The sequence below is a fragment of the Mycteria americana genome, chromosome 2 (assembly GCF_035582795.1).
Source record: "Mycteria americana isolate JAX WOST 10 ecotype Jacksonville Zoo and Gardens chromosome 2, USCA_MyAme_1.0, whole genome shotgun sequence".
NCBI classification, from domain to species: Eukaryota; Metazoa; Chordata; class Aves; order Ciconiiformes; family Ciconiidae; genus Mycteria; species Mycteria americana.
Genome location: NC_134366.1, coordinates 128,411,078 through 128,431,040, shown reverse-complemented (window position 1 = coordinate 128,431,040; position 19,963 = coordinate 128,411,078). Strand labels below are relative to the sequence as shown.

At 41.5% G+C, this 19,963-nt stretch overlaps 1 protein-coding gene across 25 annotated transcripts in view; it reads right to left on the bottom strand.

Moving 5' to 3' along the window:
* DTNA (dystrobrevin alpha) overlaps positions 1 to 19,963 on the bottom strand; it is a 234,206-nt gene that overhangs the window by 68,149 nt on the left and 146,094 nt on the right. For 24 of the 25 annotated variants that reach the window (XM_075494578.1, XM_075494579.1, XM_075494583.1 and 21 more), the window contains one exon: positions 972 to 1,185. In XM_075494578.1, the coding sequence (XP_075350693.1) occupies positions 972 to 1,185 (214 nt within the window). Of the gene's footprint in view, positions 1 to 971; positions 1,186 to 16,496; positions 16,552 to 19,963 lie in introns of all 25 variants that reach the window. The other variant, XM_075494594.1, reaches the window with a different exon arrangement.

Below are 19,963 nucleotides of genomic sequence, written 5' to 3'. Positions count from 1 at the left end.
TCACAACAGATTGGCTTCTTTTTCTTCCCCTCAGAGGGGCTGGAGGGGAGGTTGGGTGCAGCCTCGTGATGTGGAACATCTACTTTTTCTCCCCGTTGCCATGGTGACTGAGCCGCTGGCTGGTCTGGCTCCAAAAGGTGCTCAATGACACCCAGCACCGGGGCCCTCAAGCAAGAGGACAGGAAAGAGAGAGGGGGAGAGGGGCAGCATTCTTATTTTAATGTGTCATGGCCAGTGTTTTCAGCTGGGGAATTTTCAAAATATAAGCCATAAAGAGGCAATAGGGCATCTGCATCTGTCAGACTTAACCACTGTTCTCCAAAAATCCAGTTTTGAGGATTGCAAATATTGCAATACGGGTTGATGACTATGTATTCAGAAACTGTAATATGTATACACAGTATACTCATTAAGGTAAGTGGCTTGCTCTATCTCAAACTTGTCCTTTTTGTAATACGGGTCCCATGCAGTAATAAACAACATGAATTTCATCACCTCCAGGTCTTTATCCTATTTCTGTCATGGTCTCAAAATCATGCTGCACTGGCATGAGCCAGAAAAAAAAATTGCTTACAGCTGCAAGAACTTGCAGGAAAATGAGCTCTTTCAAAATAATGAGCTATTAACCCATGGCACTGCTGCAGAGGCATTGCAGTGGTGTCAGCCACTGGTGTGTCAATAAATAACAAGGCAAATTAGAAGTGGATGTAAATTTGTTTCTGTAGATAATTCTTCTTTGATATAAACTGGAACAAGTCTGAGTAACTGGATGAAAACACAGTTGTGCTGAATTTGGCTCGACAGAAAGGAAAGCAGAGGTCCTTAATTTAGGTTCTCTCCCTAGTTAGCACTATTCACATGTTCATTATTTGGGTCACAATTTAGCTCATTCAATTGTTTTCCAAAGATATTTCCGGAGCAAGTAAAATCCTTTCACCACTCGGGAGAGGAGGGAAGAAAGGCAGACTTACGGATCAAAGGCTGCTAGCAAGAAGTTGAGCAGTAAGCTGATGGATTGCTCCACGTTGATCTGGTGGGTCGTCGGCATCCGTTTGTTGAGCTGGTAGAAGATAGTTGAAATCACAGCTTCCAGGCGAGCCACGTTCAGTTCGATGTTGGGATCCAGGTTGTTCAGTGCATTTTCCCGCAAGGCTTCTATCACGTTCCAGATGTCCACCAGGTGCACTAGGGGACAGGACAGAGAGAGTCACCAGGACATGCGCTCCTGAAAGCAACTGAGAAAAAAAAGTCACCTCATCCCACAGGGTGGGGAGTAACACAATCACACAGGACACGCTTCATGAATCATTAAATGAATGCATGTATTTTCCATCACTGAGAACTGAACTTGGTGGAGGAATGAGCAAATAAAACTCAAATCCGTTAATAAGCAAACAATATCTTGATATTATTAGTTGTAATGCATAAAACGTCAGCTCAGGAAATAATTCCTCATTGTATAAAGTATTCAAGTAAAAATCTGTATTTTACGGAAATCACTGGAAGGTAAACATATGCTAATTGTTTTTCTGAACCGTGCCTCTGTGAATACCCATTCAGAAATTACTCTTAGGTATTAATTTGCATAGCAGATGGGTTTTCAGAAGATCCTACGGATATTAAGTGCTTAACACGTACTGACATTTTGAAAATTCTTTTCAGCAATTTGTATGGAAAGCAAAATATTTTACAGAAACAGAATTGCAATTAAGTCAGGGTAGACAAGCTACGTTTAAACAAAGACCACGTAAGGAAGTGATCCCAAAGTCGTATTTTGTGTCTTCTAAATATATTTGCCAAACGATTTGTTAAAACTCTCTTTGATAAAGTCCCGGTCTAAGCTGAATTTCATGGGGGCTGTTTTTACCTACAAGGTCAGCTTAAAGGACAATCTCTGATCACCCTTCATATTGTACCCAAACAGAAATCTTGTTTGCATAGCACTGTTATTGTGGCAGTATGATCGGCTTGCCACAGATTGGCATTTCCAGAGCGGTGGACCATGCCAAAAATGAAAAAACCCCTACACTAATTCAAAATTTGGATTTAGTTTAAACCTGAACTCAAAGAATCATCCCTTTTTTATCTTAAGTATTACCTACTGTCCTACTAAACTGTCAATAAGAAACAAATCAAGAGGTTCAGGATGCAAATTCTCTTTTTTTTTTACCAGAGAAACTACTGTATAATACTTATTACTTAGCATGGTGATATGGCTTATGACATATCAAGATCCATCTGTATCTGGAAAGAGATGCATTTTTTTGTGGATAGCGAAATTTAATTCTAATCCTCATAATTATATTTTTACTTGCTTGGTTTGCAGGTGCTGTCTCAGACTGCAATGTGACATGATGGTCTGATGGCAAGGAAATGTCAGCTGATACTAGATAGATAAACGAAACCAGATATACTGTCATTTTTCTTCATCTAGAGTTTTTCTCTATGATTTGGTTTTTTTTCTTCTACCTCAGGAAAAAATAATCTCTAACGCCTAAGCATGTGTAAGCCCAAAGAGGAAGATACACCATACAGGTGAGCGGCAACAGCAGCAGCAGCTATTTCAGGCACTAGACAAGGCACTTTTCCACTTCTTCTTGCTGTTCCCTAGCAAATAATTGGGAAAAACTGAAAGACGCCATTCCATCGTGACACCTAAATAATTATTTGGCCTTTGTATGAAAAGGAAACTTCTATAGGTGACCTTGTATTGCTGGCAGGTTGTCTTCAGTGTGTTGCTCTGAATTAAGCCGGGGGGTGGAGCATACAACCTCTCTGAACTCTTCCTTTTTTGTCTTCTAGCTGGAGGAAGAGCATCTTCCCCGTAAAAAATCTGCCATAGGTCTCAGATCCTTTTAATGCAGCCATTCCCATTCCCATTTAACCAGTTTTCACTGCCAAGTTGCTACAGAGGTAATCTGGGTAAATGGGAGATGAACTATCTCCAGGAAGATTGCCTGCACAGAGCAACTGACTCTTTCTGGGCAGCTTCTCCACATGGCTCAGAGGCCAGACTAGGCAGAGAATGGAAGAAGTCACCAGAAAGCAGGCCATCGTCTGGTCCAGGACAGAAGGGTTAATGAGCGTTTCCCACTCTGGGTCACCATCGTAAGGCAGCCAAGGAAGAAATGCAGAGCAATATGCCAGAAGACGCAGCAACAGGCTGGACCACGTACATGTATTTTGTGACCTCCTTCAGAAAGGAAGGGCAGGCAGAAAGCAGAAGGTTAAGTGTGATGTTTCCCTCAAGGTCTAGCTGTCGCTGGCCATGAGGGCTGTCTCTGGTAATTCAGACCAAGTAGATGAAGGAGAAGGTGCTCCCACCAGCAGTTTCACCAGGCTGGCTTCTGGGTGCGAGGGTATGTGTGCAAACTGTCGAACCTGAACTGTAGCTACACTAACAAGATAACAATGTGAGAAACTACCAGGCATAACAAATAGCAAAAAGGGAGTGATGCATATGCAGATGGCTAACCTTCACTCGAGGCTACACTAAGAAGACAGCAACCTGAGAAACAGCACAAGCAGGGGGACTAGCTTAACAGCGCTGCTGCCCAAGGCAGAAATTACTAGGGCAACCCGATGACAAATACTGGATAAGGATGTAAAATCAGCAGCATTGAAGCTAGTGGGAAAAGAATAAACAGGGACAGGCTGTTTATTTGGGAGTGCACGAGCGTGGTAGAGGAAAAAGCATGGGGGTGGAAAAGGGGAATATAAAGGGTAATAAATCATGTCACCAGAGCCGCTTGTGGGTACCTCTTAAGCAGCCCCGCACCTGATCAGCACAGAGGAACGAACACAGCAATAAGCCCGTTGTTTTGACCATACGTGTATCTAGTTTACTTCTTCAGTCATGGGGAACTGTGATGGTTTCCCTAGCATCAATAAAAGGACATCCAGGGAGGACGAACCAGACATCCAGACTCCCTAACAGTGAGAATTTCACACAGCAATTGAACTTTAATTGCTATAGCCTAGCAGTGGAAAACTCTTGAATAAGAGTTTTCTTGAATAAGAAAACTCTTGAATTCCACTTTTTCTTGAGTAAGAAAACTCTTGAATAAGAGCATGGAGGAAAACAGCTGGCACAAGGAATGAGGCTGAAATGGGGCTTGGTGTCTTTTTTCTTCACATGATCTAGTACTGATACTCTGTGGTTGTCATATTTTCATGTCTGTTTTTTTTTTTTCTTTTCCCACTGATATTATATTTTTCATAACATAGTCATATCCAGAGTTAGTTTTGATGATGGTCCTGGGAAAGGAAATACCCAGAGGCTAGCAGATGTGGGACTAATAATATCAGTACACTAACACATCTGAGAGAAAAATATTGGTTTTAGTGTTAACTCTAACCTGAAAGCCTCATAAGCTATCCTGATATTTATTGGTATGCCAGAAAGGTAGGGCACAAGACTAAGAAAATGACTTATTGGAAATTACACAGCAGAAACAGTCCCCCACCCACCATAAAATATTAGTCTCAAGGAACTGCTGTGCATTTGTACTATAAATAATTTTACTTGGGTTTTTTTTTTCAGAAACACTTTGGTTCCACTTGAAGCTGAATAAACAACAATCCTACTGAACCATTTTATTTTGCATTTTATTCATGAATTTCAAATCTCTCTACAGAGGCTGGAAAGTAATACTTCCTGGAGGAGGAAATGGAAGATGGACAAGAGCCAGACTTTTTAACAAGATCTGCTAATTTTGAAAATATCTGTTGAAATGTCTGGCTCAAAATCACAAGGAGAGTTTGTTAGACTGTTGTACAGAGGACTGAAGTCTCCGGCCAAGTCAGTTGTTATGGGCAAGAATTCACCCACCTAAATTTAAATGTCAAAAAGTAGGTGTCTACTGTCAGCTGGTGATCAAGGTTCGCTCTAACGTCAGTGGAAGAAAAAGGCACCTTAAAGCAGCTGTCTGGAGAGAGGTGGGATGAACAGTGCTTGGAAGGTGCCCATATTTCTTTATTGACTACAGACAAAGCCTAAAGCGACAAGTTTACATGAGACATGTAACCTGAGAGCTGGTAAAGTTAACTGAGATGAATCCCACACCTTGCTCTTTAAACATTAAGAAAAGATATCTTTTCTGTTCTGACTACTACATGGCCTAGAATAAGTCAGGTTTTATATAAAATATAAATAATAAATACACTTTAATCTGTATGAACAGCTACCAGATCCTGTCATAGTCACAGCCTCTTCCACTGCATTGCTTAACCTTGCGCAGATTACATCTGGGTGTAGTGCCCTACAGATCACTTCGAATCCTGCTTTTTTTAAGTTTACTCACATAGTAAGCAAACCCTTACATATTATATCATGCTGCCAAGTCAACCTATCAGCATTGGGAAAAGGCAGAGAAAAACACAGGCCTCTGCAAGCTCTACTCTATTAATTTGTACTATTAGAAATTTATGCCTACAGCTAATATGGTATCTGTAGTCTTTTCAACGTAATGACAGAATGTCAACCTTGCACACTTTGCCTAAGCTTACATTCCTCTCATTTTAATTTTCACCCTCTCTGCTACCCATTTTCTATAATATCTGCTATGCCCATTTATTTATTTATCCATCCCTGAGATTGTTTTAATCTCACTGAAGAAGGCCTGTCTCCTTACTTTGTTTGCACAACATGTAGTACAATGAAACCCGAATCTGATTTCTACATACTACTATGACACTAACAAGAAGAGTTTGCAGTGTAATGAACAGCTTACAGATGCAGGAGAGCTTTCTCTCTCCTAAAATCTGCCTTAAATTCCCTCAACAAAGACAAACTCTACAAGTTTGTTTTTAACTTCTCGTTGCTGTTGCTGCTTTTGTTGCCTTACCCACATTTCCCTCTGAAAAGGGAATTATCCCTCAACATAAGGAAGATGCCCTTTCTGAAATGGATCTTTAAAGCTATAGAAATCTGCCAGTTGTTTCGTCAGTGTCAGCAGAGGCTCACTAGGCAGTAGGAGTAAGAGCTGCTTGTATCTAGCACCTGTGTGGTACAAGGCAATCCAAAATCATGCAGCCCAGGCAATCTTCATGGACCCTTCAGAAAGGCCTCGCACTCTGTAAACAGCATAGCTATCCAGGTGTAGAAGATCTCCCTCATTTGCCTGATGTCTGAAAAAAATGTAGATGATTTCCACAAGCAATTGCTAAACTTTACATTTCCCTTTAGATTTTCTGTTAAGTGATTTGTAAAGTCACAGCTAAGCTAAACATCTGCATTATTAGATCTTCTATGGCAAACACTGTCTGCTAATTTAACTTTTATGAGATTAAGTAATATTTAAACACTGACATAGAGGGTTTCATATTTGCACACGTTCCGTAACAGAGAGTGATTAGTGAATGTAAATAAAATTCAGTATCCGGACAGAAGTGGGACGACGCAGATGAGCAGCATTACAGATGGCTGCCATTCACTCCACAGCAATCATTACCAACAAATGCATACTTTGAGGGGACCCTGGCTGAACTGCAGAGAATTAAGATTAATGCATGAAAATATACTCCAAATAACAAATGTTATTTCCTTCAGTGGACTCCTTCACCGGTTAAAACAACATTTGGAGCATGCCTGATGCCAGAGGATTGTAACGGAATGGATCAGTCTCTCTCTGCAGGATGTAAGGGTGAATGAAAGATGGCTGGCTCAGTTTGAAAGGAGTTTCATATTTTCCTCCAACTAAAAAGTTTTCAGACAGCCTTGAAGTTTTACATCCTGCCCTTCTGCCTTCACTGCGTTCAGAACATCTTTTCCTATTCCCTTTTACTACTTTGATGATGAAGAAGAGTAATTAGTAGTTACAGTGCAGAATTCCATCATCTACAACTCTGTCAACGGGTTAATTTGTGGAAGAGGTGCACTCTGGATACATTTGGAGAAAGCAGAATTGAGGACAAAATTATCTTGCTTACTATAAACGCATGTGTCAATTTTTCTTATCTTGATCCTCCCTCTTTTCTTCAAGCGTTGTTTAGTCTCTTCATTAGCAGGAAACCAAGGTATTTTTAATTTACTGTAACCAGTAACTTTAATTTACTTGCAACTAGTAATTTTCTGTTTGGTAGATAAAGGTATCTTAATAGCCAAAATGTGAGAAAAGAGATGGACTACACTCGTTTTTTTTCAACTCAGAGCAAAGAAATTAAAATTTATTTATGCAGTGAAAAATGAAGTCTTCTTTCCATCATGCAGTTTATTTAGAATTATGGAAAGGCTGAGAGATATAGATAATCTTGGATATATCACTAATCTCAAAGGAGGCAGATTACTTCAAACATCAGCTGTCAAGAAATGATGTTGCCCTAAGCAAGTATAAAAAAGAAAACTGTAGTGGAAGTTTATCTTCTAAGTAGTAAAAAAAAAAAAAAAAATTAGAAACAGCCTGTGTGCTTAAGCTTTCTTACCATTAAACGGATCTACTTATGCAAAAATCCTCATCTGTTCTTCTGCATTTTTTGTATTCCACCTGAACCATGAACTCTACAATGTTATCTTTCCATTTATTACTAAATGAACATGGAAGAGGAGATTACATTTAATCAAACAAAGGAAGCGACTAAATGAGGGCTTTAATAATCAATTCAAATTTACTTAACATACAGTAGGTCTAACTAAATCTAGGTTAAACATGCCCAATTGATAGTTAGGACAGAATTCCTCTTTGATAGATTTTCCTTTGTGGGTGAATACAGGAAAAACTTTTAAAGAAGTATTAATTTAAATTATTTCCAAAATTTTAGTATACATTTCATTAAGATTTTAGTCCAGCAAAGCTCTTACAGACATGCTTGAGTTTAAACATACTAGTACCGTCATTTAAAATCAATGGCACTTGAATGTGTCAGGTGTTTCAGGTGGATTTCATTAAAAGGGAAAGATTTATGCTTCCTTGTCTAACAATCCTAAAAATATTATAAAATATGTTAGACGATTCTTCTTTTTTTGATTAGAATCTATGAACCCATCACAAATCAGGGTATTGGAGCCATTTGTCATCGTCATTGCTATGAAGCCCTGGGAAGTCGCTCACTCTTTCTGTTTGACTCCTTCTCTCCTGCTGCCGGGCGGGTAATGGAGAACTGAGCGAGGCGTGTTTTCGCTCTAAACTACACCTGTTTGTGGCCAAGCTGCCCCTCAAATCAGTCCGCTGTAGCATGATCACCGAAAGCTTTATCTGCACATCCCACCACTACGCAGACTGACGTGCCAGCTACGATGGCTTGCAGTCTTTTATGCTCTCTGGGTGCCAAATTACATGAAAAAGAAAATGTACCAGGGTGTTGCTTCTGCTCCGGGCTAAAATGAGGTACCGAACTCTCTGGGCTGGGTACATCTGGTGACAGCTGTCACCCTACATGGCCTGGCACACCCAGGCTACTCATTGCCCAGATATCGGAACTTGCGTTCAGTCTGCACCTAGAAATGTCCTGTACGTTCCTATTCCTGCTCCCATGTCTCTTGGGCTCCTCGTCTACGTCCCTTGCTGACCTCTGCTGCCAGACACAGTTCATACAGCCCAGTGATTTCTAGCATAGCTGGGCACCTGCTAGGCAGCCGATCCAAAAAGCTTGGTGTGCGTTGGGCCACTTCTGAATGCTCTGCAGGCCATCAACAGCTCTTGGGATGGTCACCACTGTTTTCCAAAAGCGAGAGTTGTGGAATTCTAGCTTGTCAGCACATATTTGAAGGTGTTAATGTTAAAATGTATTTCATTGAATCTTCTTGCTATTTCACTTCATTTCTAGGTTTTGTAGATGCAGTGATTGGTGAGTAAATACTGCAAGCTTAAAGAAGAAATTAATAAAATATTCAGAATATTTACTGCCATGTTATTCTGATCCCCAAATGCTTTAATTTTTAGAGATGTGTGTATTAAACCCATACAATAGTATGAAAAGTTGTTAAGAGGATGATACATTGATAACCAAGAGTAACCACAAACAACATTTACTTCTTTCTTCACAAAAAGAAAAGTCTTGTCAAAGACTGCCCACCTGGAATTGAATTTGGCAAGGCTTACTGGTAAGCTTCGTCTTCAAGATGAAGGCCCCTGCAACATGTGGGACAGTCTGGAGCAAGGAAGACAACCTCAGTGGAGGAAGATCCAGTTAGGGGATGTTTAAACAGACTGGCATAATCAAGTCCATAGGACCTGATGGAGAATGCACCCACAAGTGCTGAGGGAGCTGGCTGATGTCAATGCGAGGCCACTCGATTGTCTTTGAAAGGTTGTGGCAACTGGGGAAGGTTCTTGAGGGCTGTGAGAAAGCCACTGTCACCCCTATTTCCAAGAATAGCAAGAAGAAAGATCCAGTGAACTAAAACCTCACCTCAGTCCCTGGAAAGGGGATGGAGCGAATCCTCCTGGAAGCCATTTCCAAACATATTAAGGACAAGAAGGTGATTGGAAGCAGTCAGAATGGATTTATGACAGAAAAATCATGCTTGACCAACCTTTCTGCCTTCCACCATGAAATGACTAGCTCACGGGACAAGGGAGAGTAGTGGATGTTCTTTATTCTGACCTTAACCTTAACAAGGCTTTCAACACTGTGTCCTATAATATCCTCATTGGCAAACTAATAAGTGTGGGCTGCGTAAGTGGACAGTGACGTGGACTGAAAACTGGCTGAACAGATTAGCTGAAAATCTTGTGATCAGTGGCACCAAACCCAGTTGGAGGCTAGTCACTAGTGGTATACCCCCAGGCTTGATACTGGGGCCAAAACTGTTTAACACCTTCATTAATGACCTGGAGGATGGGACAGAGTGCACTCTCAGCAAGCCTGCAGCTGATACAAAACTGGGAAGAGTGACTGATACACCAGAGGGCTGGGCTGCCATTCAGAGGGACCTCAACAGGCTGGAGAAATATGCAAACAGGAACTTCATGAAGTGCAACAAATGAAAATATAAAGTCCTGAATGTGGAAAGGAATATCCGTGTACCACTACAGGCCGGGTGCCGACCGGCAATACGCCCTTCCAGCAAAGGAGGCCAGCAATCTCCTGGGCTGCATTGGGCAGTGCGTTGCCAGCAGGTGGAGCGAGGTGATCCTTCCCCTCTACTCAGCACTGGTGACACATCTGGAGTGCTGGGTCCAAAGTCCAGCAAAGGGCCATGGAGAGGACGAAGGGACTGGAGCAACTGTCATATGGGGAGAGGCTGAGAGAGCTGGGACTGTTCAGCCTGGAGGAGAGAAGGCTCAGGGGGACTTCGTAAGCGTGTATAAACATCTGATGCAAGGCAATAAAGAAGATGGAGCCAGACTCTTCTCAGGGAAAGCATAGTGAAAGCACGGAAGGCTATGGGCACAAATTAAAAGATGGGAAAGCATTTAAACATAAGAAAAAAGATTTCCCTGTGAGGGCTCTCAAACACTTGACAGGTTGCCCAGAGAAGCTGTGGAGTCTCCATCCTTGAAGATATTCAAAACCAAATTGGACACAGCCGTGAGCAACCTGTTCTAGCTGACTCTGCTGTCCAGAGGTCCCTGCCAACCTCAGTGATTCTGTGATGTCCTTGTCTAGTCATTAACTTATACTGCAAAAAACATATAATAACTCTTACTGGAGAGGAATCAGTGTTGCCCCATTGATTTTTCTCTAAAGCCATGGCTCAAGTAAGCTGTGCTCCAAGCCCCTTTTCTGATACATGCAACCAACAAAAACCACAGAGTTCACTCTGAGGCCCCTTGAATGGTTGGGAAAGAGTCCTCCATATCCTCAAGAGGTTTTGTGTGAGGTGTACAGAGGGCCTTCACAGCACTCCGCATACTCAAACACTCCCTCAAGCTTTCTTTCAAATGCCAAGGGATCTCAGAGGGAGGTCATGGTTTCATTTAGTCCCATAGCTGCATGCATTCCTCCTCCTTGTTATCTCTTTGCCTGTGCTTTGAGAGTGCGCAGGTGTGTGGTATGCATTGGCCCAGCAAGAAGCTGGAGTAAGGCTATCCACTTCTACCTGCCCACCCCAATGATGGACACCCAGAGTTAGGAGGAGTGCCTGGATAAGGAACTGAACATTCAGACCAGCCAACGGTAACATCTTTCTTCCAAACTACTGTGCACGTGGAGTAAGTCAGCTGCGTTTGGACTCACTGAATTCATGCAGACCACCTGTGCGTGTGGTACACACCACATAGGACGTGCTGGACTTTGTGCAAAATGGTGTGCGGAATCAGTCTGCACAAGCAATGCCCTACCCAGCAGGAGCTGGGCTCCCTGTGCACGTGCTGGCCAGCTGCACGCTGCATGCACAGGAGACATTTCTGAGTGGCTGCCAAACCTGGCTGCTGGGTGTCTGGAAGTCTGCAGGACGCGATATGTACAACTGAGGCACTGAACTTTTTGGGGAAAAGTTTTAAAGGTTCTCCTGTCCCCACACCTGGGCTTGCACCCTTGTATCCTCACCTACTGTTCTGCCCAAAAGGAAAAATGAGTTATTCTAAAACCTTCTGAGATTCTGATCACTACAGCACATTAAACAAACGTGGCCTGTTGGAAGTGTCTGTCAACTTGACCAAGTGCTACTAATGAGGAATAACCATTAGGATAACAATACACTGAAATGGGATCTTTTTACTTTTAATATGGCACCTGACAAACCCACCAACGTGTAAGAGTATGTCAAGATCCCCAGTAAAACTCTTCTCTTTTATATTAATTCAATTTACAATAAAAGTTCCTTCTCCCCCTGCTGTCAGTTCCTGCCTGTTTTGTCTCACCTATACTTAACTGAAGCCTGCAGGGCTCTCTGTGGGTGGCAGAAGAGGCCATCAGTCTCCCCAAGGAGCAGCACTAATGACAATCGATTCTGCAAAAGGGAACGGTGGGCGATGCACCCTGCAGTGCTGGGCTGGGAAACTGTTGTCATCTACTTGTCACCTAGGTGCTGGGAAAGTGTTTCCTTTTTTTAAACACCCTTTGAAATCATTTATTCGAAATGCTGAATGAAGATTGACATATATAAAATAAAATAATTTAAAAAATCTAACTCTAAGCTTCTTAATATTTTGATGACAACCACGAAAGACCACTCAGTTAAAACTCTGCACTGTTCCTAATAAGTCGCATAGCTTAAATCCAGTGATTATACATAATTTTCCTGTTTTAAGACTTAAACATATTTATGAATTAAAGACCAATGTGTAAATAGCAGACCTGTTGCTACTTGTATTCGATAGCCAGAAACTTTATAAATCCCCTCCCAACGAACAATGGCATTCCTAGATTATGCATCTCTATTATTCTTGCTATCCCATCACAGTACTATTTTAATGAGAAAGGCTTTATCTGAGGCATTGTGCGATCAGGCCTCAATCTGACTAAATAGCTCCTTCAAACTGGGTTTTGCAAATGTCAGCTTTAAATTAGCCAAAGAATTCATGGGGACATGGGGTAACAAAACTTGGTCAGTAAATACGCATAACACACGACAGCTTTCTCATTTCTCTTAAAGTAACATCAAGTTGCCTTACATCTGAGTTCATATTTCAATCAGTAAAATTACAGCATTTCAAATTTTTAATGAAATATAACTCTTCTGTACTATATTACAGCAAACCATATATTAGGAAAAAGCTTCTGTGCTCCCAAAAGGTGGCAAAAATATCTCCAAGGTCGGGTGATACTGTGTCTGGAGTTGATCTTCCAAGTTTTCTCTGTTATAGATCTGGTGACAGAAACTGAATGATGAAGACTTTCAAAAAATGTTTCCAGAGAAAAGCAAAAGCCATGTCCTACCCCTCCTATTTAGGAGATTAAGCTAGAAGTTCAGAAATGACTGAACACATGGGAAGAAAACCGTAATTTTAGAGCCTGGCACAACGCAGATTGTGTGTAACAACCCCAGACAAACCAGCTTTTAGAAAACAGGCGGGACACGGTGCGCAAGCCTTCTGGCAGCCACAGGCCTGACCACAGGATGGCACTACGGGGTATATTTTAGTAAATGCAGCACACATTTACTATAACATTTCAACTCTCTACTGGCACAACGTCAAGCGAGCTAACACAAATCAAAGGCTGTGCATCCTCACCGCTCTCTCCAGAAAAAGGCCTTGTCTATGTATTTGGTTGAATAAAGACTATGCGCTTGGAGATTTGGAGGTGTGGATGTCCTATACAGGTGATCACATGTGACAGGCAAACGATAACAAAGCTGTGAGGTGGAAAGGGCAGAATATCTTCATGTTGACAGTCATGTCACATCTTACAGTGATAAAATCTCCTCCAGAAGTATGTTTCTTCAAATGCCAAGTCTGACTAATACTACATCTTCCTCTCTTAAATAACTTCAGTTTTTTTCCTTTGATACAACCGCTGCCAGCTCCCTAAAAACCTCTCCCCCCTAAAAACCTCCCCATGCCACAAGAGGACTACAGCTTGCTTTGGCATTGTTACCAGCAAAAAGCAAGTGTAAAGCAAATGCAAATGTTAACAAATTGGGTTATTTGTATTTTTCATTAATTTTGAAGTAGTATGTGTTACCAGCTCTAAGGATATAGCGTATTATCCCCAAACTCATATTAACCACTGGTTTCTTTAAGAAATAGCTCGTGATGACAAGAGAATATGGGATTTAACAGTTCTTTATAACAATTTATTCCCTCATGGCTATAGAAAACAAGTTGAGATTACATTCTCAACCTTTAAAGTTCAGTCATATCACAAAGGTCAATGAAAAAGAATGAGCACCTATTATACATTTAGAACTGCTTGAAGACAAAAACCCTCCTTGGCCCATCTCCTGTTTTTCAGAGTTTGACCGATGGTTATTTTGCCTTCTCTAATTTTTTTTTTAAATCATTTAGGGTTGGCAAGACCATAAACAGCAACACAAGATACAGAATACTAATGAAACATGAATTGTGTATTTCCTTGAATATAAAATATGTAATATTTTACATATATGCATATTCTTAAGCTGATCCTTATTCTATTAATTTAAATAATTTCTTATGTAATGTGGACTGAATTTGGCCCATAACATTTTCACCTATTAAAATTAATTAGAGAAATAAGCTGAACTTAATGCTTGGGTAAGCTGCCTGATACCAGAATTGCATTTTTCACCCCCAGAACAGAAGAAACACACTAAAGAGTGATGGCATCTGCTTCTCTCTTTTGGAGAGTTTGGGTCAATCCAGAGGGTTTCTGGGACCAAATCCCAATATCGACCTCAGCTGTTGAGAGCGAGAGCATTGCTGTGAAGTAGGACGTTCTTGTGACATGCAGGACTTTGGTGAAAAAGCATCTTACGCCTGAAGTCATAAGGACAGTTCAGACTCTAATCTTAGTTAACCTTTTGCTGAGATTGGTAATGGAGGTGCTCATTACTGCCATAGGTTCAAGCTTTCATAGGTGTTTAAAGACCTATTACATTGAAAACAACAGGATTTATTTGCCCCAAAATCTTTTGGGATCTGAGCTATAATCAGCTTTGAGATAGGGAGAGATGGATCCTGGTATCTGGAAGATCCATTTTTTTGGTATCAAATTCATTTGAGTAGAAAATATCTCATTCAGACAAAAGAGAATATTTGACTAAACTCTGGCTCTGTGTTCGCACAATCTTTCCACATTTGCCCTCCTGCATATTCATATTCAAAGCAATGTCATATTCAAAGACTCATATTCAAAGCAGTGTCTTCTGCAAAAGCCTCACCATGCTCCATTCCCCGGCTGATTTGCTCAGTAACCAGAACACCAGTACCAGGAGGCAACTGCAGTGGCTCCCATTGCAGCAATTTGCAATATCACACACTAAAACTTCACATCTCTTAAGGAAACAGGTATGAGGAATAGGCCAAGAAAAGGAGGAAAGCTCCAGTTGACACAAACATAGCTCAACAATCTGCAACAATGAGAAAGGAAACAAGACTGCAGAATGTGAAATGACAGATAAATAGGATTTAGGTGCAGTCCCACACATCTATACTTCCTCCTCTGTGTGACAGAAGCTCTTTAATGAAGTTGTCAGGGCCCCTAGATGGAGTAAGAGTCTCGATGTACGTGGCCACTTATCTGTCATCCTTTATTTTACACATGCAATCCTTAAAGATATCCTGCAAATCCAAGACAAAATAAGAGTTTCAAGGCAAAATACAGATGAATGAAATGTGGAAAATTAAACATGGGGAAGATCAGCACCTTTACAAGAGATGCAGTATGATACTAGTGTTGGCTTCATTTATCAGAAATTGAGTTCAACCTCCTCAAGCAATATACACCGAGAGACTGATTCATTCCTTCCTTCGTGCCATAGTAATGTCAGTGAGTTTAACAGAGTTACTTTCCATTTACTTTCTGTCAGGAAAGGAGACATCCATCTATCCATCCACATGGACCAAAGAGAAGGCTGAGCATACACAGAACTTCTGGAATTAGCCCACAATTTGCACAGTAAAGGGCCAAAGACTGCTCGCAAATACCCTGCTAGAAATCCATTGCAGCCAACAACAATATCATGGATATAATTCAGTCTGAATTCAGCCTAGAAATGCCTTAATTCAGCACAAGGAAAACTGCCTCTGTAAAGCCATTGTTTATCACCAACATTAACACCAGGAAGCTGAATGTTCATTGTGTAGAGTCCCAGAACTGTATTAATAACAAAGCACACTGAGGACATTATATTGTGCGGTCTCTTCACACTTACACAAGCAGGAAATTATTTTTATGGCCAACATCTACTGTTCTCACAATTTGTCCTAGCATACCAGATACATGCTGTATGAAATCTTTCACCAAGACTTACAGAAAATAATCCCAGGTGCAGCTGGGGGGTAAAAATATAAGATAACAGTTAAGCTAAAGCTTCTCTTTGAACATTCTGGGTGTTATGAAGTTGACCTATACTGTTAGCGGTACACAGACTGACTTTTGATGCAACTCTGAAAACAAATGAACATGGAAAAAAATGCTTTGGGAATTACAGAAGGAGAGAATTATAGTAAAAATTATGTCAGGCCCCACACTCTGACTGTCCTTCTGTGGACTATTTGCTGTCTTCACCCTGAAGAAACCCATAATTGCTGAGAATATGGACAGCCAGCATCCTCACTGGCTCCACAGAAGTTTTATTTGTAAAAGTTACTGGAGATGGATACTGAAAGGGAACAAGGAAAGGTTGGAGACAGTTTGGACCATCTATGGGAGGCTGCAGCAGAGATCACTGTTTAGGCAGCAAGATGGTGCAGTCTGTGCAGTTAAGGTGGAGAAAAGCTGTGTATTGCCTACTCGTTCTCCAGAGCTGTGACAGCATCAAAACCAGAAAAAGGCAAAAGATCCTCAGCAAAAACCCCAACTCAGCAGACGCAGTGGAGAAGGACACTTTGAATGTAACACAGACAGGGCAAAATGCTGCAGTTTATCTTCTTAGGAAAACAATTTTCTGCAAGGACATCAAAAGAGTCCTTTACTCTCTACAGAAAGCACATATGGACTGAGCTCATTTATGACTCCTCAAGACTTACTGCTTTGAGTCCAGAATGGAGGCAGGGCTGGTTCAAGATGATGGGCTGAAGCTCCCTAGGAACAAAGGACCATGATCACCAAACTCACTGATATCTGCTCCAAGGAAGACTTCTTACTTTTTTTCCCCCTTTTCACATAAATATGTTGTCATAAGGCAAAAAGCTAAGAGCATGACCAACATGCGACAGGCATTGTCACACTGCTTCATGCACTCTGGCACATTATGGAGGTGCTCGCGTGACATCAGGACAGGCCCAGCCAAATACCCAAACGGGACAGACCAGAACAGCCCAGGGAAAGAGAACAAAGGCTCAAGTGTAAGAGAGGGTTTGCCTGAAGAAAGGTGCTTGGAGCCAAGAGGATAACAGGAAAGGAGAGAGCAGCGAAGAGAATGAGGGTTGCAGAGAAGTCAGAGATAAAGCAAATGCCACAGATAACGACATGAAGCTGAAGAAGGGACAGGGAAATGATGAAGAAGGAGACTTAAAAACACAGTTACAGTTTGAGGGGGAAAAAAAAGAGGGTGAAAGAAGAAAAAGCTCTCACATGAAGAAGCAGCATCCCTCAGAAGATATGGTGATCCTGTTATCACGAAGGTATCAGTTTGTTTGCATGAGACTGTATGGACTGTATGTCTGCATATATTTTGCAATTTTTAGACTGTCTAGAAGAGTGCTAAGCTAATAATAATTTATTTTATCTTGTTCAAAGTGTTCATTAGGAGGACTGATGTGAAATAAGATGCACAATCTTTCTGGTTTTGGGTAACTAACTGAAAGCCTGCCAGACTAAAGGTGACTGATGCCTGTTACCAGTAGCAGATGTTCAGAGACATCAGTGGGGAACTGAACAGCCTGTCCAACCTTAAACCTGCATCAGAAAAGCCATCAGAAATAGCACAGTGAATGGCAGTTATAGCAGAGTTCAGGAAGTCAGTAAGAAGAGATTTTCAGCTATGATCCAATTACAAAAGCTGTCTACATCAAGGCAGGGCTGAGCCACCTGTGTAGCAGAGGGCAGCATGTAGGTGTACTTGGGACGTGGCCTAGTCTACGTGCCTGTCAACTTCTGACTCAAAGGAAGCCAATTCAGTCATTTTCCTCTGTAAAGGGCAAAACAATATTAGCTGACAAACTTCTGCAACTCAATTTTTAACAGGAGCCACTTGGAATCATGGGTATGTTTGAAAAATCAACCTCCAAGCAAATGAAAACTGAAAGTTTAAGATACATACCCTTGTTTGGTTCACTCTCTTTCTGACATTAAAATGAATTCCAAATGTCCACTGATAGTTCTTGTATCAGTCTTGTACGAGACAGACTTGCAGTGGTAGCCTTTAAGAGCAAATACTCAGGGACACCTGAGATACCACAACCCCTTTAGGTAGTAACAGTCCACTTCGTGCTAACATTGAAGCAAAGTCTGAACAGTAGTCCCTCAATGAACATGCCAAATATACAGGTTATATGTCAGCTCTCTAACAGCTATTATGATCTGTCAAGCATATTAATAAACTTTTACAGTTAAAAGGAAAAGAAAATCTGAACCCATTTGCAGGATATTGTGGTGTGAGTGAACACTTATGGACTAAAATCCTTATGAAGGATTTGTCTGCAGGGAATATGCTAAATCAAGCCCTTTTGAACTTTTGATTAAATAATTGATGCATAATGCAGAATGTATAATATATGCATCCTTTCTCCATAGTTGCCTGGAAACCCATATGGAACGGCACTAGCATTTAGTCTCTAAGTCGCTGGTAAAGACAAAGGAACAAAAAAGTTTTTAAAATCATTAACTCATCTTTCTTTCCATTATTCAAGTACTGCAGGATACCAGAATTAGTAACTTACACAATAGTACCATGACTCTTGTAATATAGAGTGCTTTTTCTTTTTTTAAAGCTGTATCTCTTGGAGCCATGTGAATAATGTTATTCACTATAGGTGAACTAGAAGACTCAGCTTCCGTTAAAATAGAAAACGAAGAACACAACTAATATTTCCAGCCTCTATCTTTATGTAATAATAATAAGCAGATCATAGAATATCCAAGACGGTCAACAGAGAAGAATAGAAATAAGAACTCGAAACGGTGGATTTTTTCCCCAAATTACAGGATTTTTAAGCAAATCTCATAGAAGACTGATCACTGAGGGTTCAGAAGAATATGAGAATGCCACAATCACAAATTCAAGAGGCAGATTGTTTCAAATTGCAGCCAAGCAGACCTTTTGCACTTCTCGAGTAGGCAACATTGCTTGTCATTCAGTTTGATTGCTCTGTGACCCTGCCTGAATCTATCTTGCACTTTACTGCTTCCAAGATGGAATGAAAAACATGATAAAAACCAACAATGAGAACAGAGCACTAACCAGGAAACCTACAGTGATGAAGGATTAAGTTATTTAATCTAAACAATTCTGTAATCATGATAATTTGGTGGCTCTGTTTCTGATGGTCATCCTGAGAAAAAAAGAATGAGGGGCAAGCACAAAATCACAGAATCACAGAATCATACAGGTTGGAAAAGGCCTTTAAGGTCATCAAGTCCAATCATTAACCTAGCACTACCAAGACCACCACTACACCATGTCCCTAAGCACCTCATCCAAACGTCTTTTAAATACTTCCAGGGATGGTGACTCAACCACTTCCCTGGGCAGCCTATTCCAATGCTTGACAACCCTTTCAGTGAAGTAAAATTTCCTAATATCCAGTCTAAACCTCCCCTGGTGCAACTTGAGGCCATTTCCTCTTGTCCTATGGCTTGTTGCCTGGGAGAAGAGACCGACCCCCACCTCTCTACAACCTCCTTTCAGGTAGTTGTAGAGAGCAATAAGGTCTCCCTTCAGCCTCCTTTTCTCCAGGCTAAACAACCCCAGTTCCCTCAGCCGCTCCTTATAAGCCTTGTGCTCCAGACCCTTCACCAGCTTCGTTGCCCTTCTCTGGACACGCTCCAGCACCTCAATGTCCCTCTTGTAGTGGGGGGCCCAAAACTGAACACAGCATTCGAGGTGCGGCCTCACCAGTGCCGAGTACAGGGGCACGATCACTTCCCTAGTCCTGCTGGCCACGCTATTTTTGACACAAGCCAGGATGCTATTGGCCTTCTTGGCCACCTGGGCACACTGCTGGCTCATATTTAGGCGGCTGTCAACCAACACCCCCAGGTCCTTCTCTGCCAGGCAGCTTTCCAGCCACTCTTCCCCAAGCCTGTAGCGTTGCATGGGGTTGTTGTGGCCCAAGGGCAGGACCTTGCACTTGGCCTTGTTGAACCTCATACAATTGGCCCCAGCCCATTGATCCAGCCTGTCCAGGTCCCTCTGTACAGCCTTCCTGCCCTCAAGCAGATCAACACTCCCACACAACTTGGTGTCATCTGCAAACTTACTGAGAGTGCACTCGATCCCCTCATCCAGATCATTGATAAAGATATTAAACAGAACTGGCCCCAACACCGAGCC